This window comes from Papilio machaon, chromosome 6, assembly GCF_912999745.1.
Source record: "Papilio machaon chromosome 6, ilPapMach1.1, whole genome shotgun sequence".
Classification (NCBI taxonomy): Eukaryota; Metazoa; Arthropoda; class Insecta; order Lepidoptera; family Papilionidae; genus Papilio; species Papilio machaon.
This window is the reverse complement of record NC_059991.1, coordinates 490,540-512,829: the sequence shown is the minus strand read 5'-3', so window position 1 is coordinate 512,829 and position 22,290 is coordinate 490,540. Positions and strand designations below refer to the sequence as shown.

At 33.4% G+C, this 22,290-nt stretch overlaps 1 protein-coding gene across 2 annotated transcripts in view; it reads left to right on the top strand.

Moving 5' to 3' along the window:
- Positions 1-21,615, top strand: part of LOC106710953 (protein vein) — a 54,998-nt gene extending 33,383 nt beyond the window's left edge. The window contains exons 2-6 of one of the 2 annotated variants that reach the window (XM_014503145.2): positions 13,766-13,934; positions 16,503-16,648; positions 18,161-18,260; positions 18,418-18,476; positions 21,413-21,615. In XM_014503145.2, coding sequence (XP_014358631.2) covers positions 13,766-13,934; positions 16,503-16,648; positions 18,161-18,260; positions 18,418-18,476; positions 21,413-21,435 — 497 coding nt within the window. In that variant the 3' untranslated portion in view covers positions 21,436-21,615. Of the gene's footprint in view, positions 1-13,765; positions 13,935-16,502; positions 16,649-18,160; positions 18,261-18,417; positions 19,153-21,412 lie in introns of those variants that run through there. The other variant, XM_014503144.2, reaches the window with a different exon arrangement.
- Positions 21,616-22,290: the final 675 nt, after the last annotated feature.

Below are 22,290 nucleotides of genomic sequence, written 5' to 3'. Positions count from 1 at the left end.
GAGCTGAATCATGCGCGACGCAATCCTCCTCGAAGTAAATTTACATAACGCAAGGAAACGAGAAAAATAACGTAACTCGTCCTCATGTAACGTAACTACATAACTTTCATTTAAGGGTGAGTACACACAAAGTTCGTGAATGGACTTTGAAATGTTTATAGCCATAATATGCAATAGTTTTTAGTTAAAACTTTTCACTAAAATAACCCACTTAAAATTGACGATAATTATCAAAACATTTAAAGCTAAATAGAAAACGTCATTCCTGCTATTTTCACTTGACAACCGACTACACAAAGTCATATCTTATGACATATGTCGAGCAACCGTAGTTATATTGTCCATATTCTAAAGGTTAAACTGTTTTGCGTCCAGACGATTAGCTAATTTAACCATTCTAAAGATATTCCAAGTTTGTGGTATCTTCATTAGTCAGTATATTTGGTCATTTGGCTACCATATGTGACAATCTACCATGATTAATGAATCCTAACTGACCAATGGTCTAACTGTTACAATTTGGGAATAGTTCAATTAGTTTCAATTTCCTTAAAATGCATTACTTCTTAATTCAATATAATAACAATGGTGAAGATGGATGAATAAAAATCCGGACAGTTTTAATATTTTTCAGCAAATCCAGTGATCTTATTAAAACCATTATAATTTTGCTCAAAATCTGACAATGTTAATTTATTTCAAAAGTCTAAATATATCTAATAATATGCTTGTTGTACCAACTTTATTCTATTGTGTATAAATACAACAAAGTTCTCGACTTTGGAGCGCAAGTTCACCTTTCATCGCGGCCCGCTCATTAGAATCTTAACGACACTGATTTATCGTTCTCTTTAACGACCAATTGACATAAATTCGCATAATAAATAGTAATTTGCGTTGTGCGAAGCTACAACTCATTCGCCCAAGGTCCTGCAAACGATACGGGCTCGTAAGTTCAGTTAAGCTTCATTTAAACTCCGATGAAATGCATCAATGCCGATCCCTCATTACGCACGGTAAACAAACGTTGTTTTTTTTAAGTATGACTAACAAAAGTAGGTTATTTTAGGAAGCTTATGACGAGTGAAATTAAAAAACCACAAAGTAAAAGCTCGTAGTAATGTCGCCATGAAACATTATGTATTACTTATGTAAAATGATATTAACAAAACTCTATATCTATGTCTTTCAGTTCTTTGGTCTTCAATACTTCCTATGGGATTGTTTGCGTTATGTAGGAATATGTATACTTATTCCTTTGCATACGTTGATTGACCAATCAATCTGTATCAACAAAATGGACTTTGATAGTACGATCTGAAACCAAAATGAAATGTTATACTTGGAATCCTCTTTATTAGTAGCAACAATAATTGTATTGGTTCTTGTACTTTAAGATTATTAACTGTTGAATTAGAAACTCTCTAAAAATTTGTTATCTGCAATCACATAAGCTATTGTGTTATTAATTCCACATAAATTAGATGTACTTAACTCTACTATAATATCGGCGATTGTATCTAAATTTTATACCTTAATTGGGTAGTTTCTCTATTTCCAAAGAATCGTTAGCCATCCTAGGAATGTATCGCTGGACCATTAATCTTGGCAAGCGCCGCTTTTTTATCAAATCTGACACCCCTTGATATATACATCGAAGACAGGGAGCCGATTCTGTCTGTAGCATATCAATATTTTATTTATATTTGAATATTGTATGGAAAATTACTGATTACAATGTCAGGTAAACAGTGACCCTGGGTATAGAAGAAAACTTTTTAAATTACATATATATATAATTATCTCTTAATACCGAGAAATACGTTGAAATAATTAAGGGAACAATTGTTCTACTGGGTACTACAATTTAATGTGGAATAATAATTAAGTCTTTACCATTTTAGAGCTTTGAGTAATAGTATCGCATAAAGTTTTCGAGTCAAGCTTTCGTACACAAGGCTACGTAAATCGTCGAAATCGACGATTTTAGTCGATAAGCGACTTAAGCGCAATACAATGTCATAGAGCTTAGTCTTGTCTTAGAGCTTTGTGCACAGGCACGAGACAGAATTTTTTTTTCTTTCCACTCTAAAGCTAATCACTTGCTAGCTGTTCGTCATGATTATCGTGAGTAAAGTCGCTGCGATTTTCAAGATGGCGTAGCAAATATATACAGTATATTTTGTAAGTTAGTTAGTCGCTGTGCCTGTACTATCCGAATAGTCGATGCGAGGACTATTCAACGTTGTGTGTACAAAGCGCGCGCAACGCTATACTCGTGACGCAAAGATACAATATTAGTATCGAGTATTTACGTTTCCTTGTGTACAAAGTCCTAGTGTACAAAGACCTAGTTAAATTGCACAATTACAATAGCTCTCAAAACCAATCTAGAATTTGTGCCTCTGATGACATTTAACTTGAATTTAACATTCCCAAGATTTGACTCTTGCTCTAATTTCAGTACAGCAACACGACATTCTACGATTCGTCGAATTTCGAAAGAAGTATACTTGGATCTTACTGTAATAACTGTTATATTTTCTTGTATGGAAATAAAGACGTAAACTGGAAACACTTTAAACAAACATTAAACACCATCAAAAGGCTTTTATGTACACCTACATTTGTTTTGATTAAACTTGTTTTAAGGCTAGCTAAATAGATTTGTTTGTTTACATTTTTCGTAATTGGCTTTTTATTGAACCTGCCACTAATTAGACATCTTAATAATATTATAAATGCTAATTTTTGTATGAATGGATGGATGGATTCATGTTTGTTAGAAGGTCTCTCCAGAACGACTAAACGGATCTCGCTGAAATTTTGCATGCATGTAGAACATAGTCTGGAAGGACACATAGGCTACTCGCGGGTGACAGATATATAATAAGTAAAACTTTTAAATTTACCATCTCATATATTATAAATTCCCAGACATTTTTGCAGATACGTCGTTTTACTAAAATCGCGTAAGACGAGGGTCAAAAGGCTAGTGAAGAAACAAAACACAAAAAACAGCTACTGACCGACGCTACTATAAAGAACGACCTGCAAAAACCTTTGCCGAATATTCAAAAACAACTCAAATCAAAATAAACTCTAATCCACAGCAATAAAGACTAATCGTGTCGCAAAATGCACCACAATATTTGTAATTAGATTCTGACAGCAAAGGGACCGACTGTCAAAAAGTCGGCGCCAGGGCTGGCATGGCGTAAATAAAGCATTATAAACGAATAGAAATAAGAAGAAGATTTTCGGATTTGGCTTAGTTATTCCCTTGAGGCGTGCTCGTTTCAAGATCAAATATGTAATAAACTAGCATCTTGAGATAAATAGCATAGCCAATAAATATTTGAATGTCTTTATTAAATTACTTAAGATGTTAACAATGCAGTCGAATGACTATTATATGTTTGCAACTTGAAAGATCTTGATGTCTGAGTTTACGGAGTCGTTAGTTGGATTGGAACCATCGGTAAAGGAATCTGTTATCTTATATGAGCGACAAATGCGATACTCTGTAACATATACCAATCTTAACTATGCATGTATGATGTACAATTAATTTTATATCATGCTATTGAAGTACAACTGTTAATATCTTAGTATATTATTAGCAGAACTACAACCGAATTACCATGAAAAGTATTCACTGCATCGTACGTCATCGTCTGCGGCGTGGAGACGCGCTCCCGACCAGTTCCTTAACGGCGCCTTAGCGGCTGAACAAAGCCACCAAGGCATTTATGTAAATGGTAGAATTCCGAAAATGCCGAGCATGGAGCAAAAACAATGAGGCGGCGGTAAAAACTGGCGGCGAAAGTTTAATTTTTCGGATTGGGACACTTCTATATGCGGACTATGTGCCGGAGCTCAGACGACCCCATTACCACAGGCCTTTGGTATTTCTGAGAGGTAGGTAATTCCTTGTCACATGTAATGTTGTAATTATTACATGCACTGCGGATACATTTAAGAACTTCGGTAAATTGCAAGCCGCGAATTCATTTAATTATGGCTTTTAAAATAAACAAAAGTCTTTGTTTGCCATTAAAATTAACTCTATAAATATCAATATTTTTAATACAAAAATTGAAACTGTTTCTTATATAATGCCGGTTTAAAGAAGAAAATATTTATTTTCAAGCTTTCATGACACCTCTCTTAGCTTTCAATAAAGACCGTATCAATATCATGACCAATATGATTTAATTGCGTTTCTTTGAAATAAAGCTCGTTAATAATCGTTCATATCGTCTTAACTATTTGTTTCGAATATTATGTTGTAATGTCCATGTTTAGCGCCGCTTCTGTTGATTTGCTTTTAATTCTTTTTGTGCTAACAATAATATATCAATTATAAAGTGCATTATCTTACCACCGTCTTGTATTGTATGATCCTTCAATCTTTAGTTTAGAAAGTCTACGTAAAGCTTTTATATTTACGAGTATATATACATTTGGCAAACTTATTAATTTTAATATTGAAAGCTCACATTCATGACATTTGATAGAAATAATGTCAGAATGCAAATTCTCCAATGCTATACACATTGAGTTGTGCTGCTTAGTCCTTGACACCCAAAAAAGAGAATCCTTTACTTTTTAAACTTTTAAAAATTAAGTAAAACATTAAATGTACACATTTTGTTGATGAGTTTGAATTGAAAATGATGATGATATTAATAAAAATAATAAAGTAAAATTAAAAATGATAATTTACTCGTACAAAGAAAATCACGCAATAAAACGCAACGCAGAAGAAACCGCAAAGAGGGAAGAAAACGAGCATTGTGACTGGAATTTATATATAAACCATCCTACACAGTGTTACCCGGCGCAACATTATCTAGGTTAGTGATATACTCTCTGTGGACGAGTGTTTCAGAACTTGTGGCCTTGACACTTTCAATCTTCAAACTATTTCACAAACCATACGCTAAATATCTTGTTACTACGCCAGGTAAATGATAATACGGGATCCAATAGTCTGTACATGTATTCACACCATGTACATGTTCTGTTGAAAGAATTAGTGCAAGGTCAATATCCAGTTTCGAAATGATATTGGGACACGTGTGAGACAAAAATATGGAAAAATATGGCGGAATATTGTATTTCAGATTCTTTTTGGCGACGTATAAAACAATATATTGACATTAAGACTTTCTAATGCTTAAAGTGTATCAAATTACCTAGCTTTTCCGGCCAACCGGGTAGTTTTATGGACTGTTTTTGTTAAATTTACTATAGCGCACGCGACACTACAAAAGTAGGTAATTAAGATGGGAATTAAAAAGAAACAATGACATCAATGAGGCCGCTTTATATTTGATACAATTAAAAGAACTCATTAGATGTTTAGCGATGCACCTCGACTCTGTATCTAATTATTCAAAGCACATCGCGCGGTCGAAGCTCAGTAATTAACATTTCTTGTCCGAATCCAAATTGGGACAAACAGCAAATAGGTCTAATTAAACAGTTCGTCCGCAGACGAACAGGCGGAGGGTTTTTGCCGTTCGGGCCATAATCGGCCTTAATCGGACTACAATTAAGGTGATTGTTATCGGATCGGGGCCGGGATTCCGATGGACAGGACGGTTTGCGAGCCTCCACATTTGAAGAATTCTAATACAGTTTAATGTGCATAATAAATAATCGTACAGACACTTTCTTGTCACGATTTACACAATTTGAAAAGCCTAAAATTTCGATTATCACCACATTACCTAAAATACAACGATTTGCAGATTTCTCCAAGTTTGTATAGAAAATACAAAAATTTGAAAATGTTCTGACAGGCGAACTCTTTGCTTTATCAACGTACATAGTTAAATTCCTCGGCGCTCCGTGCGTAATGGAATCGCAGTGCAACATTTGCATCACTATGCTCGCACACCTCTAATTACTGTAATACCTGCCAGGCTCACCTTTTAACCTACTTGTTGGCCGGCTCTGGATTCCAATGCATTGTCACTGCACCTCATTTGTATTCCGCTCGTTCTTTCATCACGGCCCGCTGTGAACGCAAGTGTTTCTTTCGTTCGTCCCTTTTCATCGGCTATACTTTCTATATCATCATCCCTCTCCATATGATATGCCCAATCCGTTTCTGTAACGGAAAACAAATAAACCATCGCTTTCGTTTTGTGATCGATTCTTGTTCAAATACATGTGGACATGTGTCCCTCTGCAACAATTGCTGCCGTTTGTTTAAGAAATACTTCGGCACGTTTGATTTTGGAACCAACTACTTATGAAAGTTTTGTATTTACAATGTTTTAATTACTCTATCTTCATTTACAAACAATGTTTTTTGTATCTCTATTAAAACGTAGTAATTGATAAAAATTCAAGTCAGGTTTTTTTTGTTACGAAAAGCTGATATTATTGGTGATAGAAATAATTGCCGTCCTTTAATTTTCAAAGAAAACGCATGAAGCTTTCGTCTCTTAGTCACATTTTATGAGTTTCTACTTAAGGCGGAAGTTGGCATAAATTTCTACGTACATGTTTCATTTCTTTTCAGATTAATATTAGTCATTGCATCGTCTATCCCATTTCTGTCTATTTAAAATAATAATAATCTAACATTGATGTAAGTAAATGTTTACACGGTGACTAACTGAAGTGACTAAAGAAATTTTACTTTTTAGACATGAAACAAGCATCTTAAACAATATCGAATAGGTGATGTTTACGAGGTCATATCTATTTAGGAGTCATTCAACAATACTTTTTTTGAAAACACAGGTGATCCCTGACGCATTTTTGACAGTAATTTCCGATCAAATCAGCAATCAGACCCATCCCGTGACCGTCTGCAACCGACGACCTCTACGTCGAGTCATCGAACCTCAAAATATTTCCTAAATGGGTTAATGTCCCATCGCGCACGCAACAAGCCCTACCCGAGGTGATCCCTGGAATCCGATAGAATTGTGCCGTAATTCGCTACCACTGAACACGGAATATTTAAATGGGCTTGCAGCCCCCAGGCAGCATTGGATTATCTTAAAATCACATTTTAGAAATTCAAGCTTATTAGATACCGAATATATAATTACACTTGTGGCATGCGACGTAATTTCTTCGTCATCGTCGATCGCACATGAGAACAAATAACATTAAAATAAACAGGAAAATTTTTCAAAGAATAAAAGACTACATTCGACTAGTGAAGGGTGGATGAAATACATCGCGATAGACCTCAAATGATACGTAGCGATAGTTTTTATAATCATAGTAACATTTACTAATAGTTTCCATTTTCACAACATATCTAAGCTTAAAAAGCCATATCTACTCATACAAAATCAAATTACACAGCCGATATGTGCGTTACTCACAGCCCCGTTTTAAATCGGCGTCTGTTGCACGCGTAGAATAATTCACCGTTGCGTATCGAGCGACGTTTCCACGTAAAGCGAATCTTGCGTTTTATAAGGAAAATCTGAATTTAGACATTATGCAAAAAAACTGGCAACAAATAAACGTATACTTTTACTGTCTACAGCCGGTATGGGATATTGCGATGCGCTTATCGTTACTCCGCGCCATGTGCGGATCAACAAAAGATCTTATTGATTTTGCCGACTAAAATGCATGCGCCAGAAACAAGTGCACGTTATTGATTTAAGTTTAAGAAATGATACAATGTTCAAAATGATAACTAAAATGTGATTGGATTAGTATAATAGACTTTCATTCAATAAGTTTGAAAAACTCCATTTTGATTTTATTTAATAACGATTGTATTTGAACACTCCAAAAAAACGTCTCATCATGATTTACAAGATTTTCGAGATACTTCCGAATCAGAAATAGTTATTTATCGAAGACATCTTTGTTGTCATATAGGATACTAAAATCTAAAGATTTTTAACAGACTTTAAACCTTTGTAAAGTTTTCAATTAAGTAAAGTTTACGAAAATGAGCTATAAAATGATTACAAAAAATGAAGTTCTTCAATTTAAACCACTATTGAATATAAAATAATACCCATTACATATCTTACAAAAATCGCAGTTAAAAAAACATAAAATATCTCGCACATATGTCAGTCGTATACAGTGTTACGCACTGCTCGGTAGTGGTCATTTAAAAACAATCCGACGGGGTTGCCTCGCGAGTAACTGTTTATGGAGTTGCCGCCAAACCGGGCGCTAAGTGAAAAAAAAGCGAACCCCGAGAGCCGAGGCCGAGGCGGGCCGCAAAAACCTACGCGCGGCACTACCGCCGTAGTACATGCCTGCGCTACTACGCCGCGTCCGACTCCGACGCAACGTCTCTCGCTCGCTGTGTTTTTTGTTCAGTTTGTTTGTTTGTCAATACAATAAAGAGCTTACGATTTAAGATATTGCTGCTACCAAAATTATTGCATGTTTAGTTAAAAACATATGTTTTGTGTAAGTAAGATATTAGTACGAATACTAAAATATATTACTGCGTTAATATATTAGCGAAACAGAGCATTGACTGCAGAACTTTCTCTCTTTGAATCACAAAATAGTCTAAACGTTTCGGACAAAATCTCTAAATGCGACTCGTTTAATTAGGTAGATGAAGATGAAGACAAGGTCAATCAACTCAAACGTTTGTCAGAAGAATATACTGATAATGTATTCTGTAGCGACGTTTATTTACAGTAATTAATGCAGCTATTTTGCCAATACGTGGTCGTGTGAGAAAATTTACTTGGGATTTGGCATGAAAAATATAAATCAGCGCCGGGTGATTTCGGAGAAATGCGCGATGACTCAGTGTTACACACGCGGACTTTTTACGTGCAACAGCTGGGACAAGTGTACTCATAGACCTGTTATTTATTTCGAGCAAACGTATGTACCTATAATATTTTGCGACAGGGGTGATAAACATTTTAGTATTTCTGTAATATCGATGTCTTCTATGAATAAGGGCCAATGTGCAAATTGACAAAATTTCAGGTGACGCTCTCAATGTTTCAATTTGATATATTTTTACAGGCTTCAACGGTTGTTTTTGAAACTTTGCATAATTAGATACTATGACAAATATATACTATAATTACATATTAGATACATTTATGTACATAATTTGTTTACTATTATTATGTACCAAAGTGTCACTTTGGCCTTCTTACTTTTAGTAACTTTTAATTTTCATGTATTTTTCAAAGTATTCTTTTATTTCTGTCGTTTGATTTAATTGATTGATTGGCTGATAAGGTAAATAAAAATTGGTGATACCCTCGCATATAAGTCCCGAATTCCCGTTTGACCTAAATTTGACCGAAATATAATGCGTATTTTTAGTGCAACTAAAATAAAAAGTAGCATTTAAAACAAAAAAGTAAAAATCGTCAAATTGTTACTTTGGCTAAGGAGTCATCTTGGTTTATTTTTCTAGCAAAGCTAAGCTAAGAATAGGGTGAGATTACAGACTAAATACTGGACTTTTTTCCTATGTTGAGTGCAACCATAAAGTGTTTGATAAGAGCTCTCAAAAAATCACATATTCTCGAAGTCGTCACCGCGGTGTCTTGGCCGCCGTCCAGTCTCACCTGACGCTCCCATTTCGTTTCCGTTCAAGATGCGTTCACACTCACACTATTTATAGGGTGCAAAGCAAACGATCACAACAAATCAGTTAAAAAGAATGTCGATGCTGCGTAATTCCTTGAACTACCAGTTTTTATATCATCACATGACGAAGAAGAAAGACCAAAAATGTTACACCATCTTGATGCAATATTTATGGTCCCACATTTTGTACCTATACAGGAACTGAAACATATAGATCATAGGTTAGTTTATTGTACTCAGAAAAGGATACGATAATACCTATAATAATGTTTATTTAATTTTTCAAATCATTCCAATTTGAATGAGTAGTTGAATCTGAATGAATGAATTCAGTCGTCTAAGGCATCTGTCCGCTTTCCTATTTGGTTACGTTATTGCCTGCGATATCAAATTCGTAGACTGTGTACTATATAATAGGTATATTGAAAAAGAAAATGTTCTATATTTAAAAAAAAATGTTCTTAATTTAAAAGATCATTAGCAGATGGTGTACCCAGCGTCGCCTACTTGGCCATAAAGGTGCGTACGTCTATCCATTCATATTTCCATCGTTGATGTCATATCGGCGTAGGCAGAGCTATTGGCAATGATACTTCGACGTGGAATTCAATAGTTTGTTGAATTCATGAATGAAATGTAGGCGGTGAGAGCGCGGAGAAAAGCCACGTGATTTTTACCTAGCAATAGTACTACGTGTTCGCACGCGCGTTAAAATTTTCCGTTCTTACTGTAGTTACGGAGTATTTAAAATCAAAAATATTACAAAACAAGCGATATTGAATAGGTTATTTAAATGAAATAATGATGTTTTTGTATCAGATTTTCCGCACTACAAATTCACGGTTCGATGACGACTCAGATGTCGACACTTAGTACAAAAGTTAACTCCATATTAACATAATCATCAATAATCTGTATTCGATTGGACTGAGCTGTGCTCGTGGGTGTCGCCTCGTTCTTGAAATGGAGGAAAGCGCAAACATAACCTAGAAGCATGCAACAAATAGATTGTTTTGTTCCCTTGAATATATTTTTAGCCGACTTCAAAAAGAAGGAGGTTATCAATTCGTCTGTATTTTTTTTTTTTTTTATGTGTGTTACCGCGATACTCCGCCCCTGGTGGTCCGATTTTGATGAAAAATATTTTAATCGAAAGGAAGTGCTTGCAGGTGGGTCCCATTTTTTTGTTTTTTTTTTTAAATAACTAGAAGACTAGTAGATTTTGAATATAGCTTCAAAATTTGTTGCGAAGATTAGGGACATTTTTGCTTTCAGCGCTTACGTAGGCTAAACTATAGGACCTACATAAAAATGATGTATGGCGAATTGTACCTCTTTAAATGTGCTAAATAAAAGTCCGCGATAGCATATATCTATCTTTTATAGTTTTCTCACAATAACCATTTTTTTCTTCAGAAACATCAATTAAATTCATGCCCTATTTCCGACGCTATTATTCGAGTTCAGTATTAACCCTTATGTAAATAAATATGTTCATTATCAAGAGAATTTAATGTAGATTATATTTGCAATTGAAACTATATCATTCTGTCTAATAGTTTAGGAGATATCGTAAGAATAAAATTACGCGGAAACGAAAAATGCTACATGAAAAGCACAATTTTGCTTTCTGGGCTTACGTAGGTCAAACTATATGACTTACATAAAAATGATGTCTGGAGTAATTATAGATCCTTAAATTTGCTAAATAAAAGTCTTCGGTGGCATATATCTATCATCTATGGATGTCTCACAAAAACCATGTTATTGTGAACAAACTTCGATTAAAATGGACACGAAAAACAGCGCCGTAAGTTACGGCGCTATTATATTATATTCGATATGAATCCTTATCCAAATAAATATGTTTTATGGCAAGAGTATTAAATGCAGATTACATTAGCCTTTAAACTATGTAATTCTGATCAATAGTTTGGGAGATATTAAATAATTAAAAACTACTCGCATTCGAAAAATGCTAGTGCGGCGCGCGGCTGGACCAAATTAAAGGTACGCTACGATGTATTAGTTCGGTAATTTTCAATTTGTATACCGATTTTGATAATTATTTCATTGTTTAAAGGATAAGTGGTTATCTGCTGCATTCTAAATTAGTTTTTGAATTGAAATACACACATATCAAATAGGAAAGTCCTTTTCTTTATTTGTCTTATTTATGTCTTTATACGTATTAACGAAATTTGTAATTGAACTTCAAATTCACTAAAAATTGTGAAATAAAACAAAAATTTTAAGAAAAAAAAATAGCCGACTTCAAAAAAAACAATCTCAAACAAAATGCACTGAAAAGTAACCTAAAAAAACCAATTTCAAACAAAATACACTCAAAAGTAACATAATAAAACAATTTCAAACAAAATGCACTCAAAAGTAACCTAAAAAAAAACAATTTCAAACAAAATGCATTCAAAAGTAACATAAAAAAACAATTTCAAACAAAATTCACTAAAAAGAAACAAAATAATTTCATGAAAACTCTCTAAACTCTAGTAGTTGCTCTCGTTGCGCTCTCTAATAGTAGGGGCTCAGTTTTCCGCAACTCCACGACAAGCGCGTATTTTACGTGTCTCTAAACTCTAAAGAAAGTTCTCTTCTTTCTTGTAACATGTCTATATTGTATAATTATTGTTATTTTGGAGTCGGTTTCGGCCTAAGTAGGGACATAAACGTAAGTATGTCTAATACATCTCAAATATAAAATGTCATCTATTTACTTCGGCCGACACCGACTGCGAAATAACAATAATTATACAATATAGACATGTTACAAGAAAGAAGAGAACTTTCTTTAGAGTTTAGAGACACGTAAAATACGCGCTTGTCGTGGAGTTGCGGAAAACTGAGCCCCTACTATTAGAGAGCGCAACGAGAGCAACTACTAGAGTTTAGAGAGTTTTCATGAAATTATTTTGTTTCTTTTTAGTGAATTTTGTTTGAAATTGTTTTTTTATGTTACTTTTGAATGCATTTTGTTTGAAATTGTTTTTTTTTAGGTTACTTTTGAGTGCATTTTGTTTGAAATTGTTTTATTATGTTACTTTTGAGTGTATTTTGTTTGAAATTGGTTTTTTTAGGTTACTTTTCAGTGCATTTTTAAATGAGCTGTTGAAAGAACAGGAAAACGCAGCAAAGCATGGCGATGTTAATTGTTTATTTTTTGCCACCATTTTATCAGTTTACTTTCGTATATTTGACAAAAAAAAATATTCCTCGTAATTTTATATAGAGTATACTCATTGGTCGATCCAAAAATATAAATGTTTTTTAAATTACATATTGCAACATTTTTAATATTTTTAAAAATTAATAATCGTGTTACACTTTTTAATAAAATGTGATCATAATTTCGTGATATTTTTAGATTATAAATCATTTTTTAACATAATAGTTATCATATACAACTGTCATTTAAAAAAACATCTTAATTCCCGCACCAAAAAACAAAATGAACACTTCGAATAAATTATAGACATAGCTTTTTTTCTAACAGAAACCGAGCCAATTTTTTTGGTGTCCAAGCGACTGTCTCCCTTTTAGATAATACTCGCAGTCTATTCCTGTCCCTACATATGTTATTCGTCCGTTGAAATAATAAGGCCATTGGCCTAATGACAGCTGGATATTTTTAGTGAGCGACTTTCGGAGTCGTCTCGTCCTGAGTGTAAGTTAAGATATCTTAAGGGACTCTCGGGCTATGTTTATACATCTTCCCCTATAAATCTTGGACGTATTTATCTTTTCAAACATTTGGCAAACGAATCTTGTTTTGCGATAAAACAGATGTCATGTCTTTCAGTCGACAATTAAAGACTATTTAAGATCAGATTTGGCAAATTTAAATGTAAGTGTTTAATATATTATTGTCTTAATAAATGTATTTTTTATTTCATGTTTTAGAGATCTTTGCCCCCTTAAGCGTTTGTTTATAATCATGTGGTTGAGATGCAATTTATATTTTTCGCATTTTATTTTAAGACTACGAGTTACCTTCGAATGACTACGTCACAATTTCAGTGATATGATTACTCGGCACCATCATATATCTTGATGTAATATTTTTATTGCTTGTATAATTTAAAAGATGGTTGGATAATTGGATTTATAAATCATCTCGTGTTTTGTTAATACTCTATTTGATAGTGTAATGTAATGTTTTGGTTGTCCGCAGGCAGTCCGGCGCGCGTGGAGGCAATGTCAGACGTGCGGGTGTCGCGTGGTGGGCGCGTGCGAGTGGAGTGCCGCGCCAGCGGGCGACCGCCCCCGCGTATCTCCTGGTACAAAGACGGCAAGCCGGTCGCAGATATCGCGCTCAGAAGATTTCGGGTGCAGAACTACAGGTGACTAACTTAGGCAAATTATACCCACTTTAGTGAGATACTTTGAAAGGGTAACCGACTAACTTGCATGTTTAGACGTATAAATGCGAAAGGAGTGAAAGAAATGTGTCAGGACTGCGCCAAATAGAATTCCGTAACGTCTGCTCCCCATTGGCTTAAGGGCAAGACATTGTTGTCTATACAAATTAAGAACGCAGATGTCTAGGACCCGGCACTCGAATTGGCAATTCGAGCAGAAGAGTGCTCTGATTCCCGACGTGTCGAATCAAATTCCGGGTATTTTCACAGTTAAATGTGTTACTCCTGATGAGCTAAATGATATGATCTGATTCAAAAGGTGAACAATGCCGTTCGTTACGTTCGTTATTTAGCATATTCACCAATCTTGCGTCTTGCCATTCTTCCTGAAACCTTCAGTACGAAGACTATGAAAAAATCATGTGACAAGTAAATATAACATAAGTTCCATTCTAATGACCTAATTATTGTCTTGAAAGGTGTTGATCTTAATCTGTAATAACAACCTACGTTCGCTTATAGACATATGTTGCTCACATTACAAGCAATAAACAATTATCCAAACAAATCGTAAGTTCAGACTCCTGCGAATGACCTGAGCTTCGTCAGTTGGCCGTGTCATCTTACGCTTTAGGATTTTGATCCTTATCACTTGTGATACACGGATCAAAAAGAAATAATTGTGCAGTGCAATTAGTGTTAAGTGATCCAGACAGTAGTGTCACGGGTCGCTGATTGCAGGAGCACTAAATATATTAGCCCATGTTGAAGCGAAACAAAAACTTTGACTAGATATCAGTACAATCACCTCGGCTTATATTAAATTATTATTATTGTTGCTTTTTAACCATAATTTTTAATGTTAAGTCACCTGTCCAGTGTGTACAACTATTGATAAAAGATTACGACAATGTCAGTTAAAAACGACCAAAAAAGTTAGTATCAATACAGTCGGATTAAAAAAAATCCTATAAGACCATGTTTGGTTTGTAAAAATAGCAGAAAGTTTCAAAACGTTTTCTGCCATTTAGTGACTCTTTCGACCTTCTAGAATGATATTGTTTTAATGTAATACTATTATGTATTTTGAGGAATACAATATAGCTTATTACTCATGTTAATATTGTATGAATATGTATAAATAATGACCAACATCTTCCTGTCATTTCATTACTACGATCATAGATAAAGTGTACCTCGTGCAATTTATGACCTAATATTTATGAGGTTTTACGCTGTTTGAACCACGTCTAGACTTTTGTAAATTAAAATTAATTCTAAAATTAGAATTAAATGCTAAAAAACATCAGAATTAAATGCTCGCATCAAATATATTCAACAGAATTAATGTTTGTTATTAATTTAAACAGTAAAATACAATGTAAATAATTAAAACGGTTAAGCTCACTTTGAATTGTATACGTAATAAATTTTGCAAGTTTCTTTTCCTTGTAGTAATAATATTATCTACGGAAGATAATGATTTGAAGGCATCATTTATAAAAATTACAATATAGTAATCGTCTATGATAGTCTTAACGGAATTTTTAATTGATTAGATAGAAATTTCAATCGAATAACATGACTCTTAACAGGTGATTGAACAATATTTATACTATTTTTCATACAAAAAATGTAATTAAAGTAATTTTCGAACCGATCTCAAGGATCTCATATTGATTTGGGGCAAAAGTGAATAGTGATACCGCGGTTTGTCTGCACTCAGTGCGTAGACGCGACGACAGACAACGGGAATCCGTTTCTGAGGAGCGGCTGGCATTTTCCAGAAATATATGTCTATACTTAGGAGAGGGGCTTTGTTAACTTACGCCGTCCATCTGAAGTTACGTCTTTATGAGATACTACTCGAATATAAAAAGAACACTTGCCGCAAATATTAAACTATTTAAAAAATATACAAAAGTGTTGCCATTTACGTCTCATTTTATTTTGTTACTAAAATCTATAATTTTAAAATGTTTAATCGACTTTTGGCACGATATACTCCGTAAACACTTTCCAAAGTCGTGTCTTTTAAAATATAATTCAAGTGAATTCGTTGTGATCAGTGTAACAAGAAGATTTAATTTATTGTTAAAGGTTATTGTCCATTAGATCCATGTTGATAGATGTCGACACATTTAAGCGAGCAGCTTGTTGTTAGTCACAGCCCCCGCGTGTCCTGCACCTCCTCTCCCACAACACACATTTAGTCATTGACCGCATGCGTAAGCTGTTGATTAATTTACTTAGTATTTGAGTATTTAAAAATAAACTATTACATCTTACGTTTTAATATCTAAGTAACAATGTAATAAAGGATAAGTACAGGAATATCCTTCTTTCTATTTATCCTCTCCTCTGAACGCTAAAGATTGGTATAGCATTTACAAATCATAGCTTGATTTAGATATAAGCCTCTTGTTATTAATGTGGTATTAGTAAGTGACCGCTAAGTATAGGACGTTAACGGTCACTTAATACCTGATAACTGTCTTGTTCGTAAGTTTTTTCTGATAAGAAATAAAATGACGTTGTTGTATGTTGCAGACGGCGCTCGGTGCTGGTGATCCGGCACGCGCGCAAGGAGGACGCGGCGCGGTACGAGTGCCGGGCGCAGGGGGCGACGGGTCCGCCCGCCGTCGCCAGTGCCAATGTTACCGTGCTGCTGCCGGCCGCCGCGCCGCCAGACACAGGTCAGTGCTCATCAATACCCCCATAGAACTAGCCCCTCTATTCTAAGTTATTTTATGTTTGAATTAGCTTAATTGAAATCACCTCTAGCAGAAGTGATATAGTTATCCAATTGGTAGATAGGGATATCTTAGTGCCCTCTTGAAATCGAAACGCAATCGAAATTTGTTTTTTTAGACATTACGAAGATTGGCGACGATTGAATTCTTATTTTATTCCATAATAGCATGTGATCTAAATGACTATATACTTAAGGCAACGTTCCGTCCAATCTGGATCGGTTATGGCGTGCATTTTACAACGAGATACACATCGTAAGCACGTGTGCGTACATTTGTAATGTTTAATGTAGGCCGCACGCTCACATACCAAATGTATATATCAAGCTAAAGTTCCTCATCTCACTCTCAGTAATACTAATTCTGCATTAAATATTTTATTTTACTAGCCTACTAATAACTAATATATGGCGTAGATAAAAATATTTTGAGGATATTGTATCCGAATCTAAAAACATAAATATAATAGATACTTGTAGAGTAGGACAATCACGTTTTTCCTTCAAGAGGACAACTATTGTAAAACTAGAATAATTATAATTCTAGGACCAAGTCATTTCATGACTGCGATTAATCCTTATATATAAAATTCTCGTGTCACAATGTTAGTTACCATAATCCTCCGAAACGGCTTGACCGATTTTTATGAAATTTTATATGCATATCCAGTATATCTGAGAATCGACTACTGACTATTTTTATACCCCTTAGTTATAAAGGTAAATTAGGCACAGATATAGAACATAATCTGTAGGTTTTCATATAAAATAAATCTGTAAGAACACAGGTTACTTAGTAAGTTTTTTTTACTGAGTGGCAGGTGGCAGCTAGCTTTCTATATTTTTTTTCATAGCTAACAATAAAAGCCTATAGTGAATTATAAATATATTAGGCGTTCATAATTTTATTATCTGGTAACATAAAGGCTTTAGTGACTTTATGGTAAGGTCTCATAATGTTGTGAGACATTCGCGAGCATTCCATTAGTTGTTTACCGATGCTCGACATCGGTACATTTACCGCGAACACATATGGGAAACAGTTACAATAGATTCCGTGAATCTCTAACAATGCTATTATGAAGGCCAATAGAATGATCAGTTACCTTTAATGAATAATAAAACCGGTAACCGATTCCTAATGGGATCTGCATTGTTACCACTTTTACATGAGACACTGACTGCGCCTTCCTTTGAATCAATCATTGAGGTTAATTTCTTACATAAGAACACGGCGACACAATAGCTGAGTGACAAAAAATGCCAATGTCTAGTAGCACAGAAACAGAACCATAGACAGCTGTATTTTTTTACCTAGAACTCCAACTGTCAAAACATTTATAAATAAAAACTGAAAAAAATTGCATGGTGTTGAAAAATTGCGTTGTTGGAAATTTATGTTGTAGATTTAAGAGTACTTGTTTATTCATTTAAATGTTTTAATTTGAATTTGCAGCGTCCCTGGGCGCGCCATGTCCTATGCCGGACCCGGCTTCGTACTGCCTCAACGGAGGCACATGTTTATATTTCGAATTAGTTCAAGAGCAAGCTTGCAAGTGAGTACCCACCCTAATACGTCCACCACACACTAGACATAAGCTTTGTAATATTATTGACATGGCAACTCTAGAAATGTGATACCTAATTCTTATGTGTTATATTTTGTTTCTATTATAATATTCCCTCCTATTAACAATAACTTATGTATTTCAGGTGTCCAGAAGGATTCAACGGGCAACGCTGCGAGAACAAGGACGTGTCGAACAGGAGCAGTATGTCTCATTCCTACACATGCAAACTGGGCCTTTCCACGTCCTATTACTGCTAGCCCGCGCCGCGCCGCACTGCGCTCGCGACGCTTAGCCCACCTCGTTCCAATTTTATATTTAAAAATTTAGATCGCAACAACGCACCGAACGCACCAAATGTCCGCCAGATAGTCGATATAGTTGCGTTCCGGATTCGTGTTTGTTATTGGGGTTTTGTTTCATCAACTGAATGAGTAATTCAACTAGTTTCAATTGGATTTGATAACGAAAAATTGCAATTAATAACAATAACTTAGAATAATTACATTAACTAAAGACATTAATAATATTCTAAGATAACTTGTGAACAATGTCATATCACGTATCTTAAAGCGGACTTTCAAAAAGTTATTTTAGAAATTCTAAAGTATTTTATTACATTTACTAAACCATGCCGTAATCTAGTACTAATGTAACAACTTTTGAAATCAAAACCCCAATAAACAACTTGGTTAAACACTTTATAAATCACGAGTATATATTTGAAAATAGGACGTTACTTAAAATTTGGTTTTATATTATTAGGATACATAATAGCAAAATGACATTTTAATTGTTAAGCAATTAAGCAATTGGCGTTAACAATGTTTGATAAATTAGATCCAATCTCAATACCTTTTCAAAGTGACAAATGTGGAATTTATTAGGAAACTCTTGTGTCTCTTATTTATGAGATTGCAATGTAGTTTCGAATTATGCAATTATTGTGATTATTATTGGTTGTTTACATAAAAGGTACTCACGAAGAAAAATATATTTTAAAGATTAGTATTTTTGAATCAAAGAAAAGAATATTTAATTAACGAATTCGATTCGAAACGAGAAAAGTTAAAAATTATTTAAAAATTCTACAATACTTTTCTAGTTAATCAATTTAAAAACGAAGACCTTATTATGGCGTCCTATGTTTAAAGTTGTAAATATTTTACACTGTATTTTGTAATTTTGCGATTTATTTTATTGTTATTAACTCGTTAAGATTTAATAACTCGTTTTAGTAGGTAAAATCCTGATGAAGAGACTTGCAAGTTTTGTACATATCTAATAGGATAAGTAATATTTTTTATGCGTAAAACACAATATAATATTCACATTTCGAACCGACTCGCTGCGCACTTATTTTACTTTTTGGCGGGAAAATTGACATTTTGACACTTGCCAGTGTTAACTGTTCTAAAATTGAAATTTTAAACAATCGGATTTTTTCCAAGTAGTTTAATATGGCGCTAAAAAAATAAAGTGTCTTAATATTTAGAAAAGCGCGTGGCGGGATTGGCCAAACATTTAAATCTAAAAATATTTCCCAAATTATTTCGAAAATCCGATATACTCCACCTAGTCAAAGAGCAGTTTTAATACTTAAAAAAAAACTAGTTAGGCTTATATTAATTAATTTATATAATTTAATGAGTGTGGCTAATAGGATGAGTGGTTGGTTGTTGATGTAGCGAAATCTTTTTTCCTGTTTGCTATCAAAAATAGAGAATTATTATTTATTATAACTTTCAAATTTTTATGCATTACGGAATATCACTGAAGAAACTTATGAAATGAGCCATCAAAAATGATTTTAGAATAATGCATATCCACTAAGTGTCCGTTTTTTCAGTTTGTCTAATTCGGCGATGTTCCAACGTCAGTACAATAGTCGATAGCACATGCAGAATTTATGACATTGTCTTCTTGTATAAAGAACTTTTATTTTTAAGTTCATTATTTATATGTAATTAATTAGAAAAGGGTCTATTTATTTTACGCTATTTGAAATACTAGGGCATTATTATCAAGGTGGAATGACGTCTGAATATTTAAATATATTTTTAATTTTCCAGAAAATATGTGATTCTACTTATTAGTTAGAAAAAAAAAATTACACGACAGAATTAAGGAAAGTCATTATGTTCTTGGCCTATTGAATGACGTCGTTGCATCTTTTCAAGAGTTTTTGTATTCTCACAACAAATATTAAAGCGCAAAACAACATGTTATATTGTAATATACCAAATCACAATAAAAGAATGAGTGTTGGAATTAACAGAGAGGCAATAATTTTAATTTGTTTTTTTTTTCTTTCGTATAAATATCCTACCCTTGGCACGAAATGAGAACAAAATATGATGGAATGAAGTAAATGGTATGTATTTCAAAATTGAATTTTTTTCCGTCGTGCACAATACCATCCACGCAGCACTCATTATTGCATTGAAATGAAAAAATGTTATTTACACTCTATCATTTAATGTAAACAAATCCATTGATTGTACATTTTTTCATTTATTTCCAATCACTAATGCTTGATCACCGTTACTAATGTTTAGATGTAGCATGCTTGTTGCATGTCTATTATCATTATATTTATAAAACTTAGTATTTGTTGTGAGATAACAATAACTAAGCCGATGGTAACAGCATGTTGGCATCTTTGTGTATACTCTGTTCCAATTCAAGACCTAAACATTGTAAACAAATAAACGTGGTCAAATTTACAGTGGTAGTGCCCGCTATAACATCTGTTACTTCTCTGACGCCCAAAGGTAGGCAACTAATACTCAAATGGCAACTCTATGTTACTTCGATTTCAAGTGGCCGTTTGTTCAACTGTCAACTTTTTCCATTAAAAAAGGTCTCTAACAAAAAGCGGACGGTACCCTATGTTACACTTTCATCGAAAATGTTGGTATTTTTTATATAAAAAGTTTAGGTCTTTACTTAGAATAGCGTATGTACTATTAGTAAACTGAAAGATATGTTTCACTGTTTCGGGGTTAGATTGAAAAAAAATCTCTAAATCTAATTTTTTTTTAATATTAATTTCTATTTCAATATCATTGTTCAAGTGAAACAGATCTTATTGTAAAATAACACCAAATAAATGTAATAAAACATATTTCTATTTCCAGGTATGGGCGAACGTTTATGGTGAAACAACGTTGAATAACTCAATATGAAGACTCTAGAATCTAGATTTGCTCATCGTATGATCGTAATCAAGCATTCCTGCGTATAAAATAATAAATACCGATATACTCCTACTAAATACAACTTTCCAATGTTAAGTTTAAATCAAATTATAATATCGGTTTTATATGTACGACTAAATCAGGCATTGTACGATTACGTCATTAACCAAATCATTTAAAATAAAACTATTTAATTCTTTCTGTACTTAAATATAACAAATAAAACCTACTCAATGTAATATTAATTACTGTTTTAAAAATGTTAATGCCAAATTTAAATTAAAAAAACCAATGGACTACCATTATTTTTGAGTACTCATTTTTTAATTTAGATAATATTTTGATACATAAATTTTCACAACATAAACACAATTATAAAAACACGAAAGCAAATAATTCCTTGGACTTGACTTATTACATAAAAAATATATATATAAAATATGTGAATGACCAATTAACATTTTAAGCCATTTAAATGTACCTATTTTTGTAGTTTTTTAATAGAGAAAAAACATAATATAAATATGTAATGAAATAATAGTATATTATTCATTTTAAAATTTACTCAACGATTTTTAATAAATAAAAAAAAAAAACATTTTTTTATATTTTAAAATGATATGTATGTAAAAAATATTCGTTCACGCTATGAAATGTTCGCGAACACGTTTTAGTTTGTTGTCTCTGAGTGAGAAATGTTAAGTTGTATTAACAATTTTGTACAGTATTATTTGCTGAATAGAAATTATTTATTGTAGCTTTTAAATCTTATTAAGTGCTTTGTTATTTTAATAAACTATATTAAAATCATGTTAGTA